The sequence below is a fragment of the Gymnoscopelus microlampas genome (assembly GCF_963454915.1).
Source record: "Gymnoscopelus microlampas genome assembly, chromosome: 5".
Classification (NCBI taxonomy): domain Eukaryota; kingdom Metazoa; phylum Chordata; class Actinopteri; order Myctophiformes; family Myctophidae; genus Gymnoscopelus; species Gymnoscopelus microlampas.
In genome coordinates this window covers 10,796,097-10,817,851 of record NC_139942.1, presented here as the reverse complement: position 1 = coordinate 10,817,851, position 21,755 = coordinate 10,796,097, and the positions used below count along the sequence as shown (strand labels likewise).

At 39.9% G+C, this 21,755-nt stretch overlaps 2 protein-coding genes across 3 annotated transcripts in view; one reads left to right on the top strand and one right to left on the bottom strand.

Moving 5' to 3' along the window:
• Positions 1-21,755, top strand: part of dhx9 (DEAH (Asp-Glu-Ala-His) box helicase 9) — a 48,741-nt gene that overhangs the window by 212 nt on the left and 26,774 nt on the right. Inside the window, exons 2-6 of one of the 2 annotated variants that reach the window (XM_084056521.1) lie at positions 1,948-2,099; positions 3,067-3,207; positions 4,110-4,275; positions 5,442-5,608; positions 8,705-8,853. In XM_084056521.1, coding sequence (XP_083912647.1) covers positions 1,989-2,099; positions 3,067-3,207; positions 4,110-4,275; positions 5,442-5,608; positions 8,705-8,853 — 734 coding nt within the window. In that variant the 5' untranslated portion in view covers positions 1,948-1,988. Of the gene's footprint in view, positions 1-1,947; positions 2,100-3,066; positions 3,208-4,109; positions 4,276-5,441; positions 5,609-8,704; positions 8,854-18,803; positions 18,889-21,755 lie in introns of those variants that run through there. The other variant, XM_084056522.1, reaches the window with a different exon arrangement.
• On the bottom strand, positions 11,987-15,818 carry LOC311044755 (zinc finger protein RFP-like). Its single transcript, XM_084056528.1, has one exon. The coding sequence runs from the start codon at positions 15,064-15,066 to the stop codon at positions 13,234-13,236; it is 1,833 nt and encodes a 610-aa protein (XP_083912654.1). The 5' UTR covers positions 15,067-15,818; the 3' UTR covers positions 11,987-13,233.

Sequence of the window (21,755 nt, the reverse complement as noted above, 5' to 3'; positions counted from 1 at the left end):
CGTCCATTCATATATCACTGTGCACCGCTAGCTAACGCTAGCCTACTAGCTAACCCACATTATTATTATTATTATTATTAATAATATTACACCCTGTCCTTTTTAAAGTGTTGTAATTAGCATGTAGCATCAACGTGTATGTTAATACGCGTCAGCTAGCATTTCCAGTCCATCATGTGTGTTAGTGAGTCCTGCATCATGTGTGACCTGACCTGACCTCCTCTTACTGCAGCTCTAGCCTGGGATCAAATTCAGGACTATCATCGCGATTTTGACATGTGCATATCTATGAAAACGTAAAAATCTATAAAATGCATCCATGATAGGCTTGATCCTAGCTCCATAAAGAACCTCTCACTCGAGAGGTTCTTTATGGAGCTAGCTTGATCCTAGCTCCATAAAGAACCTCTCACTCGAGAGGTTCTTTATGGAGCTAGCTTGATCCTAGCTCCATAAAGAACCTCTCACTCCGCTATACAGCTCCGAGATGAGGTTCTATGTCGTTCTCATCCAGGATCGGTCGAACGTCCGCCAAGCTCCGCTGTTTACCCTTTTGTATACATCGTATTCCAAAACTAATGGTAGATTCCAAACCGCACGCATGTTTAAGGATTGGTCCGGAGCATAATATTTTAGGTCCTGAGCGAAACTACCCGTTTAAATCGCTTATTTAGTCAGCCTGTGGCCATGTTTCCCATTGTAGCCAAACCGGGAGCAGTACTGGCAGCGGACGTAGGGGTTTTTTCCGGGTTGAATGGGAAACTTGGCCACAGGCTGACTAAATAAGCGATTTAAACGGGTAGTTTCGCTCAGGACCTAAAATATTATGCTGCGGACCAAACCTTAAACATCCGTGCAGTTTGGAATCTACCATTAGTTTTGGAATACGATGTATACAAAAGGGTAAACAGCGGAGCTTGGCGGACGTTCGACCGATCCTGGATGAGAACGACATAGAACCTCATCTCGGAGCTGTATAGCGGAGTGAGAGGTTCTTTATGGAGCTATCTTGATCCTAGCCATGGTTCACATTACGCTTGTATACAAGCGTCATGGTGCCATGTCCCCCCGGTTTATCGCGGTGTTCTATTTTTTTTACATTGCAACTCTCACATGTACATAAACGTTCAGATTTCAAATATAAAGTGCTTACCCCCGAGCTACGGATGTTGCAAGGCGACCCGGACCGCGATAAGTACCCGTATCTCCCGTATTGTTTAATAAAAAGCATTTTAATCCGATCGCCGGCCATTTTCTCCAAATTTTCTCCATTGCTTTCAACCATGTGACTCTAATGGTTGGGAGGTGTATTGCACTCTGATGATCGGATATAGCCTCATCGTCCAGGGGAGATTAAAAAATATAAAGCCTTCCATACTTCCAACTCTAAAAAGCGTCTTTTAAAGCTAGCTCTCCATATTTAGCTGATTGTCTCATCAGTGTCTGTTAGACGTGAGACTAGCTTTGAAGCATTGAATAATGTTATTTATTCAAAGTGACTATGGGTTGTTAGATGGATAGATAATAAATAATAAGTTACACCTTTTTGATACTGCAGGATTAATTCAGTTTTCCAGCTTGGAGGGGGGGGGGGGCAGTTAGGACTTGCCTTGCTCAGGGACACCTTGACACGTGGCTGGGACCAGGAATCAAACCCAGGGCCCTCTGTAGTAACTCTGAGGACCCTTTAGGGGTCCCGGACCCCCTGTTAAAGACCCCTGGTTAAATCATTTTTGTTTGTTTATTTACAGCCTGTGCAAGAATTTAACATGTTGGAAAATGCCATCTATATGACATGGCCAAAATAGGGATACCAGGTTGAAAGGTGTGTGTGCGTGTGCGTGCGTGCGGACGGACAGTTGAGCAGCAAATCAGCTGAACTCATCATAGCGACGTCACACTGTGTGTTGGTACATTTCTGACATCATTCCCCGTTGACCCCCGCAGGCTGCAGGTCAACAGAGCTGTAGACCCACGGCGGCGCCAACATGGCCGACATCAAGAACTTCCTGTACGCGTGGCTGGGGAAGAAGAAGCTGACGCCCAGCTATGACATCAGAGCAGCAGGAAATAAAAACCGACAGAAGTTTATGTGTGAGGTAAGACCTTTTGATTCTCTGGAACATTTTCTGGAACAGTGAGGGAAAAGAGACAAGTCTTGTCGTTTATAGCTAACATTTTCATGTCAAAGACCCACAAATAGATACAGTATATATTTGGCCACGGACCCCCATTTGAAAATAAATTGTGCCAGGGACCCTCATACAAGATATGTGTTTCAAGAATATATACGAAGTTTCACATTTCTTCCAAGAAATTTTGAAAGTAGCAGATCTAAAAGTTAGTAGATCATCTATTTTCAAATGGCCAATGAGATGTTCCCCTCTGGAGCAGTGTTAATTTTGACAGTAAATTTTGATTTAGTCTTTTGAATAACACACCATTTAGTCTTAGTCCCATTTTAGTCTTCTGAAATTGTTTAGCCTTAGTCTTAGTCTTGGTCGACTAAATATCAAAACCTTAGTCTTTTAGTCTTAGTCAAAAACAATTACAGTGCAGCAAATTCTGATTTAGTCTTAGTCTTAGTCCTTTGAATAACACACCATTTAGTCGTAGTCCCATTTTAGTCTTCTGAAATTGTTTAGTCTTAGTCTTAAGTCGACAAAATTAACACTGCTCTGGAGCCCCTTCAGGTTTATAGATGGTAAACATTTGTCCCCACCACCAGCTACAATTATACTAAATTGGAACTTCAAACTACTGTGGGTATTGTTATTGATCACAAACGGCAATCAAGTCTCTCTGACACACACACACACACACACACACACACACACACACACACACACACACACACACACACACACACACACCATAGGTGATATTTTCTGCCATATCGATAGTAGCCTCTGTAGTGATATGCGTCTCGGCAATGAGTACGATATGATATATTGCCGTATATCGATATTTGAGCACAGCCCTATATAATGTACTGTACGTTCCAGGCCCTCCTTGTGTTTTCAGGTGTGTGGGTATTAAATGACACCTTGTTGTTGTGTTGTTCAGGCGCGTGTGGAGGGTTTTAACTACACCGGCATGGGGAACTCCACCAACAAGAAAGATGCTCAGTCCAACGCTGCCCGGGACTTTGTCAACTACCTGGTCCGCGTCGGAGAGATGAACGCTGCTGAGGTTCCAGCAATCGGGGTCAGTAACGTTTTTATATCTCTGCTGTCGGGCAGAAACCAGCATATTATATATATATATACCATATATACCAAAATATTAACTTTTCAGGAAATGCAAAAAAAAAACCACATGTTTTTAGAACAACACAATACTGCCTCATCAAAGTTTACTTTATACATTGTCAGATACTTGAATGTGGCCTTATATTATCACTTTATCCAAATAAAGCTCAAGTGGACATAGGAGTTTTTTTTTTACCATTAATGTGGATGTTTCTTTTTCTGTCTGACTTCGTCATTCTAATCAGTGACGGAAAAACCTAAAAGTTGGAGTTGGTTTGACAGACAGTTTTGAGGATCCAATGGATTTAGGAGGTTTAGTCAGAAGCACTTTTTAATACTTTTCGTTGGTTCAATATTTGTAAAACCCACACACAGACGTAAAGAGTGTTCAATAGCACTGATGTATTTAAAAAAAATCAAAACGTTGAGAAATTGAGGATTTCTGCCTGTCAGCGACAATATACAATGCCCATACAATGAGTTTTACTCAATAGTCATTAACTGTATAATGTTTACCTTATTAGCTTGCTATTTTCAAATATAGAATATAGTTATTTCGGTGATGTCTTAATTCGCCTTTAAGATTAGACATTCAGAGGTTTGAGTTTTCACCAGTTCTTCGCACACTGACAAATAGCACCCATAAATACAAAATAGCACAAAATAGCATCCATAAATACAAAATAGCACCCATAACTAATTTTAGGTCTGCTTTTTTGGGGCTATTTTCAGCTGTTCCCAAATGTTTATGTCCTCACAAGTATGGTAATGCAAACTCGTGTGTGTGTGTCCAGGAGGTGAAAATGACTGGACACTAAATGATGATGATCCTCTTTCCTTGCCCCTCTCTGTCCCCAGGCGAGCAGCTCAGAGAGCTTTGAGGCTCCTGCAGGGGGAGGTGGAATGGCAGGAGGTGTAGCAGCAGAAGGAGGAGGAGGAGGAGGAGGAGGAGGTGATAACGGAAGCTTTGGCAGTCTGCCTGCCAGCGGACCTCTGCCTCCACACATGGTTGTGAAAACAGAAGGTAGGAGAAGACCATAAAACACTATTTCGCTTTCATTTGCTCACCCAGTGATAGCTCGAATACAAGGAGAATCTACAGATGATCCGTAGAAAAAGGATTGTCGTAGCAGTTTTTATGTCCGTTTTGGACTAGAGGGATGTAATATATAGAAGTGCTGCCCCTACTACTCTTTTACCCCTGGACCCAGTCTTTCACTCAGCACTTAGATTTATCACTGGAGAAAGCTACAGCACTCACCATTGTATCCTCTACGACAGAGTAGGTTGGTCTTCCCTCTCCGAGAGCAGAACTAGACACTGGTACCAGTTTATTTTTAAGGCTATTGATGGGAAGATACATTTAACTGTTGTTAGATTGGAAAAAAAGCTTACTCTCGAGGCTCCATCTGTGCAGTCTGAACTTGGGAAAACGTCTTTCTGCTTTGATGCTCCTATTTCATGGAATACTCGAGCTACAAATTAACACCCCAATTTCAATTTCCTATGGACAATTGAATAACTTACTCTTAAATCTACCTACCTCAATATGTGATGGTTTTTAATTTACACTTTTTCTTTTAGGTCTTATCTTGTTGTTTCTGTGCTTTTTTTAATATGTTGTATTGGTGAATTGTAGAATGTACTGTTGATTTCTCTTGTGCGTGTAATCTTAATCTTGTTCTGTAATCTCGACAGCGTTGCAAATGAGGGTGAACCTCAATGCTCTTTTCGAGAATAAATAAAGGTTTCAATCAATCAATCAAGATTACTTCTGGAGTAAAACACTTTTTTTTTTGACAAACTACTACTTTAAAATTATACTTTATTCAGAGAGACGGTAGGATAGCTGAGAGGGAGACAGTGTAGGAGAGACAGACAGGATGGCTCCAAGGGAGACAGCGTTGGAGAGACAAACGGTAGGAAAGCTGAGTGGAAGACGGTGAGGAGAGACAGACTCTCTCTGCTACAGTGTAGCAGAGACAGACTGTAGGACAGCCGAGAGGGAGACAGTGTAGGAGAGACAGACAGTAGGACAGCTGAGAGGGAGACAGTGTAGGAGAGACAGACAGTAGGGACAGCTGAGAGGGAGACAGTGTAGGAGAGACAGACAGTAAGAATGCTAATACATGTTTTTGAATTGATTTACAGATTGAGTATTGACTGTTATTATTGATGGCTGTGTTTCAGCGGCATCAGTCCCAATACCAGGGGTAACCGGTTTGGGGTACTCAGGAGTAGGAGGAGGAGGTGGAGGAGGTGGTGGTGGAGGAGGAGGAGGAGGTGGGGGTCAGTGGGAGAGAGGAGCCAACCTGAAGGAGTATTACTCCAGGAGAGACGAACAGGAGGCGCAGGCGGTAAGACCACTGTCCTGCTCACATAACGTTGCCGTCAGGCAGAAACCTTGTATATCCATATTTCAACTTTTTATGCTGTTTTTGTGTGTAAATAAAAGGCCCCTCTTCGTCATACACAAGTAGCAAAAATAGACAATCTGCAAGCTCTTCTGTTTTCACTATTCAAAACAATATTTTTTTAAAGTTTTGATTTCCTGAACAACAGGTTTTGGACATACAATGTTCCGACAGCAACGATATATGAATTAATATGAATATTATTTTGTTGTGTTAACTGCTCTAATGTTTATTGTGGTTCAGAGTTTGATATCTGATCAGATGAATATCAACTATCTAAATATTGAGTAAAGCAAGCAACTTAACCCATTAAGACCTGGAACTGTATCATGTTTAGATTTTAGCTAAAAAGCATTATTTTACACTTTGGGCTATTCAAAAATAGCAGATATACAAGCTCATAGCGCGGCACCGAGTACCGCGCTACGAGCTTGTAGATCTGCTATTTTTGAAAAATCGTGAAAATGTGTGCAAATATTTGAATATATATAAATTTTTAAAGCAAACATTTTTAACTCAAATCTTTGCTTCTGGGGGGTCCCTGGAACAAAATATTTTGATGGGGGTCTGCGGCCAAATACATATAATTGTGGGGGTCCTTGACATGAAAAGGATTGAGCACCACTGATATAGAAAGTAGAAACATACGTTTTTTAGAATACTGTTGGGATTTAGGAGACATGTACGATACGATACGATAATACGATAATACTTTATTGTCAGTTTGCACTGAAATTTGTCTTGCGACCCAGAAACAGCCATGTATGCAACATATAACAGTACACACATTTGACATGACACAAGAAAACAACAAAATACAAATACATACATAAAGACATGCAAAGACAAGAGCAATGTCCACCACTCAGCCTACCCCTGGCTTATAACTCCTGATTAAGCCTCAATGTCGTCTGATGGACAAAGGACCTCTTCAGTTTGACCTTATTGTATGTAGGAACACTGTATCTCCTTCCTGAAGGCAGCAACCTATATTCTCCATACAAAGCATGGCTAGTGTTTGAAGTGATATTCCTTGCCAACCTTATCATACTGTTATCATACGTAGATGTATAGAGCCTCTGAAGTGGTTGTCCAACAATCTTTGAACAAATGTTCACTTGTTGCAGCAGTTGTGACTTTAAAGCTACAGACAGACATCCATACCAGGTGGTACTACAGTACTGCAGGACACTCATAATAACAGAAGTGAAAAACAAAAGAAGAATCTGTCTACTAGCACCAAAAGATCTCAGACGGCGAAGGAAATAGACTCTTTGTTTTGTCTTCTTACCCACTGATTCAATCTGGTCTTTCCATGACAAAAGGTGGTCTATTACTACTCCTAGGTATGTATACGAACATACCTGGTTGATCTGTTCACTATGAATAGTAATAGGGGATCTGTGTATCTCTAGTGGGGCACCAAAAACAATCTCTTCTGTCTTTTTTGTGTTAATGATAAGAGCGTTGTTATCACTCCATTCCACCACCTTATTTACTCTGTGTTAGTGCAGTCCAGGATCACTGGAACTATCCAAAAGAGAAATCAAAACTGTATCATCAGAGTACTTTAGAATGTATTGGTCTGGCTTGTCAGTGCGACATTCAGACAGACATTTCTCAGTACTACAGCTGTCAGTATAAAGGGTGAACAATACAGCTGAGCTTACACAACCCTGGGGAGCACCAACATTAGTGGTTAATGCTGAGGAGAGGGTTTTGTTCACTTTCACCCTCTGTACTCTGTTAGTAAGGAAGGAAGCATACCAGTGAATTAAGTATGGATTCAGTTCCAACTGTACCATCTTTGACACCAGAATATCAGACTGTATTGTATTGAAGGCTGAAGAGAAGTCTAAGAACAGCACCCTTGCATGATTCTTATTAGACTTATCTAGGTGTTTTGTAATGAAGTGGACCAGTGTGACAACCGCATCCTCTGTACCGCAACCTTTCTTATAAGCAAACTGACAGGGGTCAAATTTGTCTTTAGTTATACTCACAAGATGTTGCAACAGTATTCTTTCCAGTGATTTCATGGTCACTGAACCGGCTTCAGGTCTCAATGGGTTAAGAACTGTATGGACGCACGCACGCACGCACGCACGCACGCACGCACGCACGCACGCACGCACACACACACACAAGCCATAGATGTGAGCATTACCCCAGTAGTGTTTCATAGTGAAATATCCCTTTAAGTCCTACTAGCTCAACCCTGCGTCTGTTGGTTTGAGAAGGCTTTATCTCACAGCGCAGAAGGTTTTAAATCCCATTAAACAACGAAAAAAGAAAGAAAATCCACACACTGTTTTGAAATGCAAAGTTGTGAATTGATTTAAGGTACAAATGTTTAGACCTGTCCTGAAGGTTTCGTCACCTTCTGTTGAAAGTTTGAAACGTTGATTCTCAAGTAAATTCACAACTTTGGGAGCATTCAAAACAGCGTGCAGGGATTCTGGTCAGCTGATTTTCTCAAAACAGTGCTGCTGTACCACAAACTCTTTTCACGATTTAAGGCCACATTATTCATGCCACGTCTGCGTAGCTGCGAGGGTCTGCTACCGTCGGCATACCGTTTCACCAGCTCATGTCCGTGTGGACGTCTTGCCTGAAATAGAAATATAGAGACTGCACAATGGATCATGCTCCCTAAAACAGTATTTAATCGGTTAGCAGTGTGGTGACGTTTGGAGCGTATCTCTCTCTTCCTCAAACGTGCGCACATCCCAGCTTTCATGATTACGCTGTAAAGACAGCGTTTGAGGAGAGAAGTTGAGTGATGAGATCCGTCACCGACAGGGCTGTCATGATCACAGCATTTTAATGTATGATTAATTGTCCTACAAATACCATTGATGAAAGATTTCTTTGTGGCATTGAACATAGGAACATATAAGTAAACATCACACTTTTTAGGCTTTGTAAGCAATAACTATTGTGGCAATAGTTATTGTCACCAATGACAATAACTATTGCCTTTAAGTTGGACTGTTGTCTAAAGGTATTATGTTATGTCACTTCCTGTCTCTCCATTAGACCCTGGAGTCGGAGGAGGTGGACCTGAACGCTGGTCTCCATGGAAACTGGACCCTTGAGAACGCCAAGGCCCGTCTGAACCAGTACTTCCAGAAAGAGAAAACCAACGCAGAGTACAAGTACAGCCAAGTAGGACCCGATCATAACAGGTACACATACAGTAGTCTAAGTAGGACCCGATCATAACAGGTACACATACAGTAGTCTAAATAGGACCGATCATAACAGGTACACATACAGTAGTCTAAGTAGGACCCGATCATAACAGGTACACATACAGTAGTCTAAGTAGGACCCGATCATAACAGGTACATAAAGTCTAAACCTGATCATATCAGACAGGTACATATACTAGAGTCTAAACCTGATCATAACGGGTACACATACTGTAGTCTAAACCTGATCATAACGGGTACACATAGTCTAAACCACATAGTCTTGACCAGATCATTTAGACCTGGTCATAACGGGTACATATAGAGAAAACCAACACAGTACAGTCAAGTTGGTCCCGATTGTAGCAGGTGCATTGTCTAGACGAGATCATATCAGGTACACATAGTCTAGACCAGATTGTAACAGGTACATAGTGTAGCCCATTTAGACATGAGGCCGATTCTAAAAACGCCCTACAAGTCCGAACAGTTTTCTGGAAAAAACTCACATTTAAAATGTTTTTATACAAATAATGTTGCTATATGTGTATATATAGCAACATCTGAAATTACACAGATGCTGTTCTGGATTTAAAGGTATAAGGACGTAGAGGTTAAACGGGTCTAAATAGGCTAGACAAGAACAGTACGGTCATGTTGGTCCCGATTGTTGCAGGTAAACTGTCTAGATGAGATCCTAACAGGCACACATAGTCAAGTTATTCACATTATCTAGACCAGTGGTTCTCAACCTGTGGGTCAGGACCCCCAGGGGGGGTCCTCACATGATTTTGGGCGGGTCCCCAGATGACATTTCATCACACCTTGTAAAGGTTAACCCTTTGCTGCACTCATTAAGCTGTGAGCAGGTTCAAAGAAGAAAAGAGAAATGAGACAAAGGTTTTCAACAAACTATACAATAAAAACTGGTCAAACATTGGCCAAATTGCCAAATAATATAAGAAAGAGGCAAAAATTGTGAAAATAGCAGATCTACAAGCTCGTGTTGTGAGCTTGTAGATCTGCTACTTTCACAATATTTGTCTGTGGAACTGAGTCAAACAAAATGTAATGCCTCAATTCCAAGTGCTTATCACGTTGGGGGTCCCCAGTTCAAATATGATTTGTTTTGGGGGGTCGCGGACTGAAAAGGTTGAGAACCACTGATCTAGACCAGATCGTAACAGGTACATATACTGTAGTCTAGACCAAATGATGTAGTCTAGACCAGGTAGTGTTAGTAATGATCAGGAGATGTTGACGTTGATGTGTTAAGTCAGTACATGTGTTTTGGTAGATGTTGATGTGTATTGTTTCAGTCAGTGTGTTTTTCTGCTGGACTGCTGCTGAATCAGAGAGCTCCAGTGTGTGCTGGTCTCAACACCAGAGAGCTCTCACTGAAAACTGACCTGGAACCTGTGTCATCATTCTGGGAGCTACAAGACACACCTCCCACACAATGATGTTACAACTTACACTTTATCTGACCACACGACAGGGTGGGAAACGTCTGACTGTAGCTTAATTCAACTAATAGATTTAAGATTATATATACAAAATATTTATAAAATAACCGATTAGCAATCTATCCCAATTTTGGCATGTCAAAAGTTTCAAAACAAATTAAATATACAAGCTCACAAAGTGTTGCTGTGCAATGCTTTGTGATTTTGTAGATTGCTGTGCGATTAAGTATAAACTAGGGCTTAAGTGGTTAATCGATTCATAGATATGTTTAATCATTGATCATTGATAACACGTCTTAACTGTAAAGCAGTACAGTCAAAAGCTATGCTAAAAGGATAACACATTATGGTCCTTGTAAAATAAAAAAGATATATTAAAAAAAGTGCTATTCGATTAATCGAAAAAGTAATTGATAAAATAATCGCTACGAAAATACTAAAGCTACCAGCATACAAACATTGTTTACAGTAAAACATAAATGTCTGAACAAACCTTTTAATGTTCAAATGTAGATGGAATGTATCAACTATTGTCTGGTAGGCAGTTTATCTCATAATCAGTCATTATTCTGAAATATACATATTTATTTGGTTAAAAGCTGAAGGTGGCTGGCGAATTTTGGCATCGATCAGCCATAGGGATGGGGGTCGAAACCCAGCTCTATAAGTACCCGGACCTCCATGTCTGTCCAAATTAACGTTCATAGACCCACTCCATTGTTTCCTTCTACGGCAAATCTGAGCTGATGTACAAGCTCAAAATGTGATGCGTTGTGAGCTTATTGGCTATTTTCACAGAATTTCAAAAATCAGAGCCCCAGATTAGGGATGCTAGGGTTCAAGTGTTTACTCTCCATACAGTATTGTACTGCACAGGCTTCTGAAATAAACTTATATTTTGATGGCACTTTCTTACAGTTTTAGACTAAAGATAAAAAAGAATGTATCGCAGCAATTGAATTGTATTATCAACTTTGTGTTGTGACTTAAAATAATAATAAAATATTAATAGTGCAAAAGAATTAATTAGATCTAAGATATGCAACTAAAGTGTGCAATGCAAAGAAAGCTTAAACCTAAAGTGCTATCGGTTAGATCATAATGTGCTGCTTGTTCAGTGAAAACGGGGACCAATGAATATTATTCTACAATCTTTATAAACTTCACCTAAATAATCTTCACTACCCACATGAACAATGTTGGTTTAACTGAGACATTTGTTGACCCATGCGTATATTAGTTTTACATTCATAGAGTTCAAGTTCTCAACTATAATGCAAGTGTGTCATGCTGGCATTTTAGCGTAGGGCCTTCTGTCTTATATTGGAGGGACAGGGAGCATTGACTGAATTGATGTTTTGGAATTGGATTTAGTGTCATCGGCAAGTGCACAAGAGGTCATCAGATTGGGCACAGGTTGGTCTTCTAGGCATTTTTTTTTAACTTGCCAGCATGTCTCATAATGACGTGTAAGGGCAACTCTCCTACCAGATAATACCGTAATATAATATGCGTGCTCTACTCAAGGGGAGTCTTGAGGAATAGTCTCTTGTTGTTTAACTGGGTGCAGATTCTTGAGGATACATGCAATGAAAGGATTATCCGCACTCTCTTCAGTTATATTCTTAATTTATCTAGAGAAACAGACGCGTTTCGGCACGTTGGCGATACGCTGAGGAAGGCCGATGTGCCAAAACACGTTTTTTTGTTTGTTTTTTAATACAGGCCTTTTACTTTACATTGTGTTATCGCTACTAATTAAGTACCGTATATCATCTGAGTACTTCTTCCACCTCTGCTAGTGTGTCTTTTCCCTACCCACCTTCTTCTCCCTGAATCAGTTTGATGACTGAATAATGAACACATATATACTGAGAAAGGTTAGGCCATATGTCGTAAGTGTTTATAAGATGATAAAGGTTATGCATTTACATTCTGTAGTTTATTTTTGCAATACAAGGTTAGTAGAATTAAAGCAGTTCACAGGCATTTACACATAATTACAATTATTGATTTATATTAAACAATCACATCTCAATCTTCTATCATTGATAACATGCACTACATAAAAGAACCAATCATTAACATCACAATCTTTGCATTCCTATTTTCAATTAACTATTCTATAGTAATTACATTAAAGTAAGGCAAGGCAAGTTTATTTGTATAGCACATTCAAACAAGGCAATTTAATGTGCTTTATATAAACATTAAGCAACAGAAACACATTATGAAAGGACCTTTGAATTCAGTAAAATTTAAAATAAGAGAACAATTTAAGTGCTGAAGAATAATAAAAAATAAAATTATACAATATTCTCAATATAAGGCAGCGGTAAACAGAAAGGTTTTTGGGGAGTTTATTTGTGCATAAAAACTGAATGTGCAAGTTTAATTTTAAGTTGAGTTTAAAATTGTACCAAGAAATTAATAGCAGTCTCACAGACCGCAAGTACATTTTAACCACTTTAACTCTGGTGTTCATCTTTTGGGCATATCATTTTACACAAAAAAAATAAATCTCTCTACATTTTTCAAGAGTAGCAGATCCACAATCTTGTAGATCTGCTATTTGCAAATAGCCTTAGTATAAAGTAGGGTTTAAGTGGTTGATCTAAATAAATGCTTCAATAGAGAAGAAATTTACCATATCGGTCTCTGGTTGTACTTCACACATGTAAATGTATTTCTAGTGTTTCAATAGAATACATCTGTTAGAAACAACAGCTAAATGTCTTGATTTGAAATGACAGTTAAATTAACCCCTCCATGTACACATTTGTTGTCTTAACAATTAAACTACATATAGATAACTGGGGTCCCCCAGGGCTCTATACAGAGTCCGCTAGTATTCTTTTCCAAATCTTTTGCCAAAAATTCACCGAATGTTTGCCCAAGAATAGTAATGCTAGGGAGAGATGATCAGAGGTGCAGAGTTTGTACCACTAGCATTGTCACCTGTATTAAATAATGGATATAGTTTGTCAGTGAAGGTGCATCCAGGGTAAGAGTAGAGATGAACTCTGGCCTCCACATCATAAAAGGAGACCAGACCCTCCTCATAATCCACAAACACTCCCACTTTCTGTACTTCTGTTTCAGGAAGGAAGATAGGATTTTCATCAGACACAGCCATGTACAGATGTTCATTTTCTAACTCTTTTAACGCTATTGCCCATAAACCATTGGTCGTAGTATCGTCTTCCTCCCCCAAGGACTCACTGACTAATCCTATAACCCATTCGGTTTTATCTTTAACCTGAACCTCATAGTAAAACCTCCCTGAGAAGCTTTGTTTTCCTAAGACGTTATGAAAGAATGTCTCTGAACTCTCTGACGAGGAGGAGGAGGGAGAAGGAGAAGAGAGGAGAGGAGGGAAGGGAGGAGTAGAGAGGGTGGGAATCTCTTGGAGATTCTTATCTATGTCTCCATAACTCACTTGTTTTCCATCCTCAGACAGGATGAGGGAAGTACTTGCTCTATCAGGGTCCAGAGTTACATCCACTGCATATTGCTGGATCCTCCTCAGCTCATTATCAAACAGCTTCTCCATCTCCTTACAAAGTACCTTCTTCAGCTGAGCCACAGCTGTCCTCACAGTCCCCACATATGAAGACTGATGGACAGTGACCTTTGTCCAGTCCTTGGTGGGTGGAGGGGTGTTGATGGATTTGAAGTTCTGTAGAAGGTGAAGGTGGTCTTCAGTGTGAGAGAGCTGCTTCAGCTCAGAGCTTCTCTTCTTTAACTCTGTGATTTCCTGTTGAAGCTCTTTAATGAAGCCATCAGCCTCTTTCTCTGTTGTTTTCTGCTTCTTTTCAATGACTTTAATGAGCTCAGCCTGGCTTCTTTCAATACAGCTGATCATAGCAGTGAAGACCTGCGCACTGTCTTCTATCTCTTCGTCTGCATCTTTCTTGCTTTGATCTAGTGAGTGTTTGGCCTCCTGAATCTTCACTTGTCTCTCCTGGATCATCTGCTGAACTTCATCCTCTGTCTTTCCCAGCTCAGCCTTCTTTCCTTCATATCCCTCTTTCAAAGATACAACTTTATGTAACTTGTGGTCTGACTCAGTGCAGAATTGACAAACACACATGTGGTCAGTCTCACAGAACAGCTCCAGTGGTTTGTCATGTTTCTTACACATATAGTCTTCCAGGTTCTTTACAGGGTCGATGAGTTTGTGAGGTTTTAAGGCTGTAATTGTCTGATGAAGTTCCAGGTGAGTCTCACAGTAGGAGGTCCGACACTCAGGACAGGACTTCAGGGCCTTGAGTTTGGTCTCAGTACAGACGTCACAGAAGACCTCATCTGGTTTAGAATGTTCTTGATGTGAGTCTTCATCTTGTTCAGCAGGGTCTTGGTTTTTGCTGGATTTTTTTTTCAGCTGCTCTGACTTCCTGAACTGATCAGCCATCTCTGAGAAAACCTTATTAACCGATAATTTTGGTCGCTTATAGAAGATTTCTTTACAAAGAGGACACTGACACACATCAGTAGTGTCCCAGTATTTTGTGATACAAGTTTTACAGTAGTTGTGTCCACATGAAGTGGTGATTGGATCAGTGAACACTTCCAGACAGATAGAACACAGGAATTGCTCTTCAGAATGGAGACTGCTGGCACACGCCATTTCTACACACTGAGAATGAAAATGAAAGAAAAGTAGATTTTGAATAAAAATTAAAGCAAATTTTATTTTGAATTGTATCACACACATGCAACACATGCAGGCCCTGGTCATTTTTCATCATTATACAGATTATGACAGTACAGATTAGAATCTGATATTATGTGGTTAAACCCTAACCACTCCCCCACTCTCTCGAACCAAACCTGTCTCTACTAACAGGTGTTGAAATTGCTAAATATACATTCAAATACTACAACATATAATGTATTATATGGACCCAAGAGTTTTCCTGGTGATTTTTAACCTTGTGATTGAGAAAACTAATATACTGTAGGAGCATCAGATGACAAGTGCAGGACATCCTCTCATTGTATTTCATACAGTACTTCTAGTGCAGTAGAGCTCATTTAGTTTTATATAGCAGCCAGGCCAACTGGACTAGACACAACATAGCTCTTAGAGCTTACACATTTCTCTCTTTAAGCGCACACCACCATGAGCAGACAGCTGCAATGTCAGTTTGTCTGGTGTAGGTATTTTATGAAACATATCTTTGACACACATCTCTAACACTTCTGCATGACAGAGACATCACTGTCGAATCCTTTTATCTTTGTTCTTGTCTTTTCAAACCACCTGGAGCGTACATCCGTGCTCTAGCATGCAACATTCAACATTCAAGTAGAACTATCAGAAGGTGTAACCCAGGTAAATTAATGTATCACTCTGCAGTAGATTTCCACCTGTCCAAAGTCAGTTAAACTCTCAGAACAAGCATCATCTTGTGGATATAACAGTACTGACTAGTTATGACGTTACATACATTATATGCATAATATTGTATGCAAAATATAATCGTTATTGAATATAATTGAAATCTTAATTTTTAAGACTGAAGGTCGAATGTGATTTTAGCTCAGAGAGGAATAGAGACAAAGACAGTGATTCAGTAGAATAGATAGTGCACGAGTGAACGAGAGTGAGTGAAATGATGTTCCCATGTGAATTTTGTAACTTTGGATTGAGTTTCTTTTTCATTTCTACTGTGCTTGGTGATCAATGTCTACTGTTAGACCACTGTGATCGGTGTCCACTATTTCACGATCAATTAGTATACTACCATCAGCTGAAAGTTAGTTTTTTTTAATGCTGTAGCAGCAGTTTTTGCATTCCCCATACTACAGTAGATCGTAAGACAAATTGTAAGCACAGACACTGGAGTTTGTGTGACCGAAACTCAAAGACAATAGGTGACATTAGCCAACAACACTATAAATACAGTTTCCCTGTCCCCGACCAAAACACACAGAAACATAGCCTTGTTTAAACTCAAATTAAATATTGGGCAATATAAAACAAAAAGAGAAAAACACAAAAACTACCCTATTTTGCTCTTTTGAGCGATTTCAGCAATCCCAACTTAAGGCACTTTCTTCTGGACTCGGTCACATAATAGATAGACATTTACATAATTGACATTGAGGAACATAATGCAGACACTTATACTTTAACACTTCATATAAATATAAGAATGATGGATTTTCTGTCATTTGTGTTACGTGTTGTTTATTAAATCATATCTATGCCATATCATATCTATGCCGTACTCACCTGTCTATTATGTCTTCTGTGTTAATGATAAAATCCTGTTGACGTGAGGTTTTTATAGACGATAAGATCTCTCACAGCTGTCACACTGCTGTGGGTGTGTTTTACTTTACGTGCGTGTGATAGATCATTTACTGTAGCTGTCAGTCAGCATTGCTTCACTCCTTGTACAAGTTAAGTTTCACTGGAGTCATGTCAGGTTGTGAGCAGGTTCAAAGGTGCAGAATAAAATGTAAATTCACAACAATACATTTATATTCTATTTTTATTTAGTTATTGTCCATCAGGTGGATAGAATATTGTCTGAGTAGATCTGAAGAGTCATTGAAGTATAGTTTATTTCCTGTGTTGTCTCTTTCATACCAAACATTTGATTGTCATTTTTCGGTGTGATCATCAACCATGTTTTTGATCAAAGTCCTTCAGATTTTGTTTTATAACTCTAGTTGTCATTGTTAAACTAAGAATGTTGTTGAGTGAACAGCCATGCTACTGTATTTTTGAGTGGTGCCAACCACTCCTATATCTGACTTTGTCCGTGTGTCCGTCCGTATGTATGTATGTCCAATAAACAAACATTGATGACAACATCAATACGGGGGTCAATACGGGGCTCATCAAAGGCACCACTCTCTTCACACAGGGTGTGATTTTTATTTTACATTTTCAAAAAATGTAATTAAAAAAGTACTGTAATTGGAAAAACATAGCCCCCTCACGCATTAGCAAAGGTGAGTGGGTATGTATTATAGATCATGGTTATTATACAGATTACTGGCTTTTCAAAGGACAGTGTTACTTAGGGACAGGCTTGTGGTTTCCATTAAGGTGAACAGGTATTCTATGTTGATGAGAAGGTCTTAGACTATGTGTTATGTAAGATATGCTAATAGAATGCTAATGAAAAAATACAGTCAAGAGTCAAAACTGATGTACTTGATGAGAGATTAATGAAGGGTATGACAGCATGTAAAGGAATGCAGTGTCATAACTAGTTTGACGCAAGGCCTCATAACTGTGATAAGAGCGAAGCAAACGTTTTGAAGGTGTGATGGTGATTGCAGACCCTCGGGCTGTGGAGGGAGGGTTTCCATGGATTATGAATGTGGAGTGTTATCATAGTTATTATTATTGGGCACTTAGGAACGCTTTCTCTCGACGGATGTTCTGCCATACTTTGCTTTGGTAGCGAACAGCTTTTGTCAATAGATGACATGTAATCTTCTTTTTGATATTTTCCTGTAACCATTGAGTGGTTAGGGGTGTTTTCAACCAGCTTTTGTTCACACCCATTACCTGGCTGCTAGCGGTGTGAGACCCTGTTTCTCTTTTTACTAATGCAAGAACAATGGGTTCTTATTTCAGCATGCTAACTTTCCAGTAAGAGAAAAGCTGTAGTTTCCATTAGCTTTGAATCCTGATGTCACTGGTAGGCAGCTCTGAACTGTCCACAGCCCACCAATGAGACGCAGTATGAGTAGACAGACATGGTTCTATCTTATGATGAGCTTTAGTGCGGAACAGTTAATGAATGGTTGAAAATGGGTGAAGTGTTCCTTTTAAAAGGATAGTTCACCCAAAAGATGACTTATACATGGCTTTGGAATGCGACAAAAACTAAAACATCTCCATGAATTCAAGGCTCCATGGGGTGAGACTTTGATAGAAAAAAAGTAATTTTGGGTGTGAACTATCCCTTTTTAAGGGAAGGGACAAAACACCAATGTTAAGCATCTCAACTTTATGCATCAGGTAAAACCCCAAACCCAAATTTATACTCTGTAGTACGACGGCGCCTTGTGGCAAAAAAATAAAACGGATCTACAAGCTAACAATTTGTCGCAACTTGGTCGATGTGAAAACTACGATAACTTAAAGGAACAGTACAGACATTAACCAACACCAGGTTCGGTTTGTTAACCAACACCAGGTTCGGTTCGTTATTCGTAATTCCAACTTAACAGACCGACTCCTTAACTATTCCAAATGGTCCAAACTTTAAAGTATGACTTAAAGCAGCATTAAAAATGACCGATCCCCGATCCTTCAGTGTAGCAGGCAGACTGAACTTCCCACCCTGACGCACAGTAGAAGGCCTCATTAGACGGACAACGCTGACACCAGAACTCCAGCCCAGACCATGTGAAGACATGGGGCAGTGTTTAGGTGAACTAAAACTGTCTCATGGTGGAATGGCTCACAGTGTTGGGTTGTGATTTCTGCTGTCAACTGTTCCACAGTTCACAGTGTAGCATGATGGACAAACAGGTGATTTATTGAAGTCTGGCAGAAAAACACACAGGCTGACTGCTGAGCAACCAACAGGTAAGATCAACCAATGGTTTATTATTATTATTATTTTATTATTATTATGAACAGTTTTATATTATACAGTTGTACTTGGATAAGAGCATCGGCTAAGTGTCTAATGTCTAAATATAACAATGAAAGCTGCAATAATATGGAACTTTAATAAACTAGTAAAGTGTGCCCTGTGGAGCCTACCCTGTGTTCAGTAGCAAATTATATATTTTTTTAATGCAGAATGGCAGAAAGTCTTGTCAGATGGAAATGGTCCGTTTTTAATTGTATGACCTATGGGTCAAGAGTTATCGGCCAAAACATGAATTAGCTTTTTATAGCGCATTCCCATGAGGCCTAATGGGAATGTGCGTGTAACGTTTCATGGACATCAGACCATGCATTCATAATTTGGGGCAAAAAGGCACACCCCGCAAACTTTGGAAAGCAATCATAGCCAGTCGGAGGGGAATATGAAAAATCTAAATCTAAGATGATCACATGTTAGAGATAAAGTGTACCGATTTGCAGGAGTTTGGGACAGGAGTTGTAGCAAAAAGTGTGGTTCACAAAGATTTGGCCCGTTATAGCGCCACCACGAGGCCGATTTACAAAATTTGGGGTGGATGTTCCTCCTTGATCTACTGGGAGTGTGCGTGCAAAGATTCACACCGATCAGTCCAGTGATGCCCGAGATGAGCTGTTCATGGTCAGATGGACAGATGGACTCACAAGACTGAAAAGATAATCGTCACTCCCCTTCGGCCATTCCGGCTTGGCAGGAATAATAAAAGGTTTTGTTAAAGCACTATGCCTCTTTGGTAGAGATTTAGGTTGTGTATTTATCTTGCCATGATGTAACTCTACATTTTGGTGAGATATTTCCCATAGTTGCTCCGTTGATTAGAAATGGATCCAAAATAGTCTTCCCAATGACTTGACACTGCACAGTGAAACGGCTCTCTTTTAGCTCAAAAACAAAACAGATTCTGACAATATATAACATTACAAGATGCGGGTCCAGTCTGCATCTTATTGATAATTCAAATAGTAAAATCAACATATTGTCAATGTTTTCGTTTGGCTTTTGCAATGTTACATATCAGAATCTGCTTTGTTTGTGTCCATTTATGTACTAAAAGAGTGACTTTGAGAGCCGTTTCACTGTACAATGTAAGTCAATGAGGAGACTATTTTTGGAATATTAATTTCTAATCAACAGCAGCTACTGAAGATAACGTGGCATGGCAAGGTAACGACAGAACTCAAACCTCTACCAAATTGTCATACTGCTTCAATAGATGTTAATACAATAACTATAACTCCGTCTTGGAAAAGCGGTAGGAGTTTGGTCTCCTGCATCATCCCAGGTAGGACATGAAACTCACTGATGACAGCTTTAAATGTACTAGTAATGGTGTTAGATCAGGGGTGGGCAGCATTTATTTCCAGAGGGCCGTACTGACTTCGATAAAGTGAGTGAAGGGCCACACATTGTACAATTGAAATTAAACTTGAAAAACACAGTGCTGAATTATGTTAAAACTGCATGAATTTGGTAGACATGCCAGACTACTCTAGAATAAGGTCCTTGCTTTCACAACTCGAATGTTCTCTTGCAAAATGTTCTTTTTTTTGTCACTACACTCCCCCCACCAGAATTTTTTTTTTTTTTTATAATTATCTTTTTAAAACTGTACTGTATCATTCCGGTGCACTCTGTACAAGGTTACAATGAAAAGATTACTTGCATAACACAATCCACCTCATCAACATTTAAATGAGCCTATAAAGTTATACGGTATCTTATCTGATATGCACCACTCCATAGGTCACTGATAAAACACATTGCATTATGTTATAAATATGGACTCGAACAAACAGGAGAAGGGTGCACACCAGTATTGATAAGGTGCTGCTGACCTTGGTAAATACATCTAAAAGTGAAGAAAAGGCCGCACACTAATGCTGCGTTCACACGGGCAGATACAGAGATACATTCCATTTTCAATGGAAGCCAGCGACAGGAGGATACAAAGCAACACCCGCCGTTTGTAGCTGCTGCAAAAGATACAAAGCGACAGAGCGACAAATATGCTTTGTATGGTTACATGGCGGCTTTCCGACATGTCGCCTTTCCGACGTTAACGAACCCTATACCTAACCCTCACCCTAACCCTAACCGCACGCGGAAGCCACTAGTCGGAGTGGCGAGATGTCGGCATGGAAGACCGTTACCCTTTGTATCTGCCTGTGTGAACGCAGCAACACAATGCAGGATAATAGGCTCTATGCACAGCAGCCATATTGTGAAGACATTCACAGGTGTTACCAATGACACTAATGAAGGCTATGTTCCATTTAGTGTAGCACACTAAATTTTACACCAGATTTTACAATTTCCACGACCCCCATAACTCTGAGAGTGTACAAATGGAACCAAATGGACCCTTGCGGGTCCATTTGGTTCCATTTGTACACTCTCAGAGTTACACACTCGTAAGGGTTCCATTTGGAAACCCCTTAAGGAACCATGAGGGTCCCTGGACCCACATTTTAGAGCCACTTTGTGTAGCAGAGTGTTTCCAGTGAGCCAACATGCACAATATCAGCACCCTGACTCTGTTTGACCAGAATGGAACAGAGCCTTCATTAGTATCATTGGTAACACCTGTGAATGTCTTCACAATAGGCTGCTGTGCATAGAGCCAATTTATTAAATGAATACCAACGTTTTGTCGAAACGTTGGTATTCATTAATAAATTGTCCTGCATCGTGGCTATGAGTGTGCAGCCTTTTCTTCACTTTTATAAATATGTACTCAAGGCAGACTGTTTCACCGTTACATTACAAACATAAAACATTTGAGCACATACGGATGGAGGAATGC

What these genes read in the sequence shown, in the direction of transcription:
- LOC311044755 (XM_084056528.1), bottom strand. Translation starts at nt 15,066, where the DNA reads ATGACCAGGGCCTGCATGTGTTGCATGTGTGTGATACAATTCAAAATA.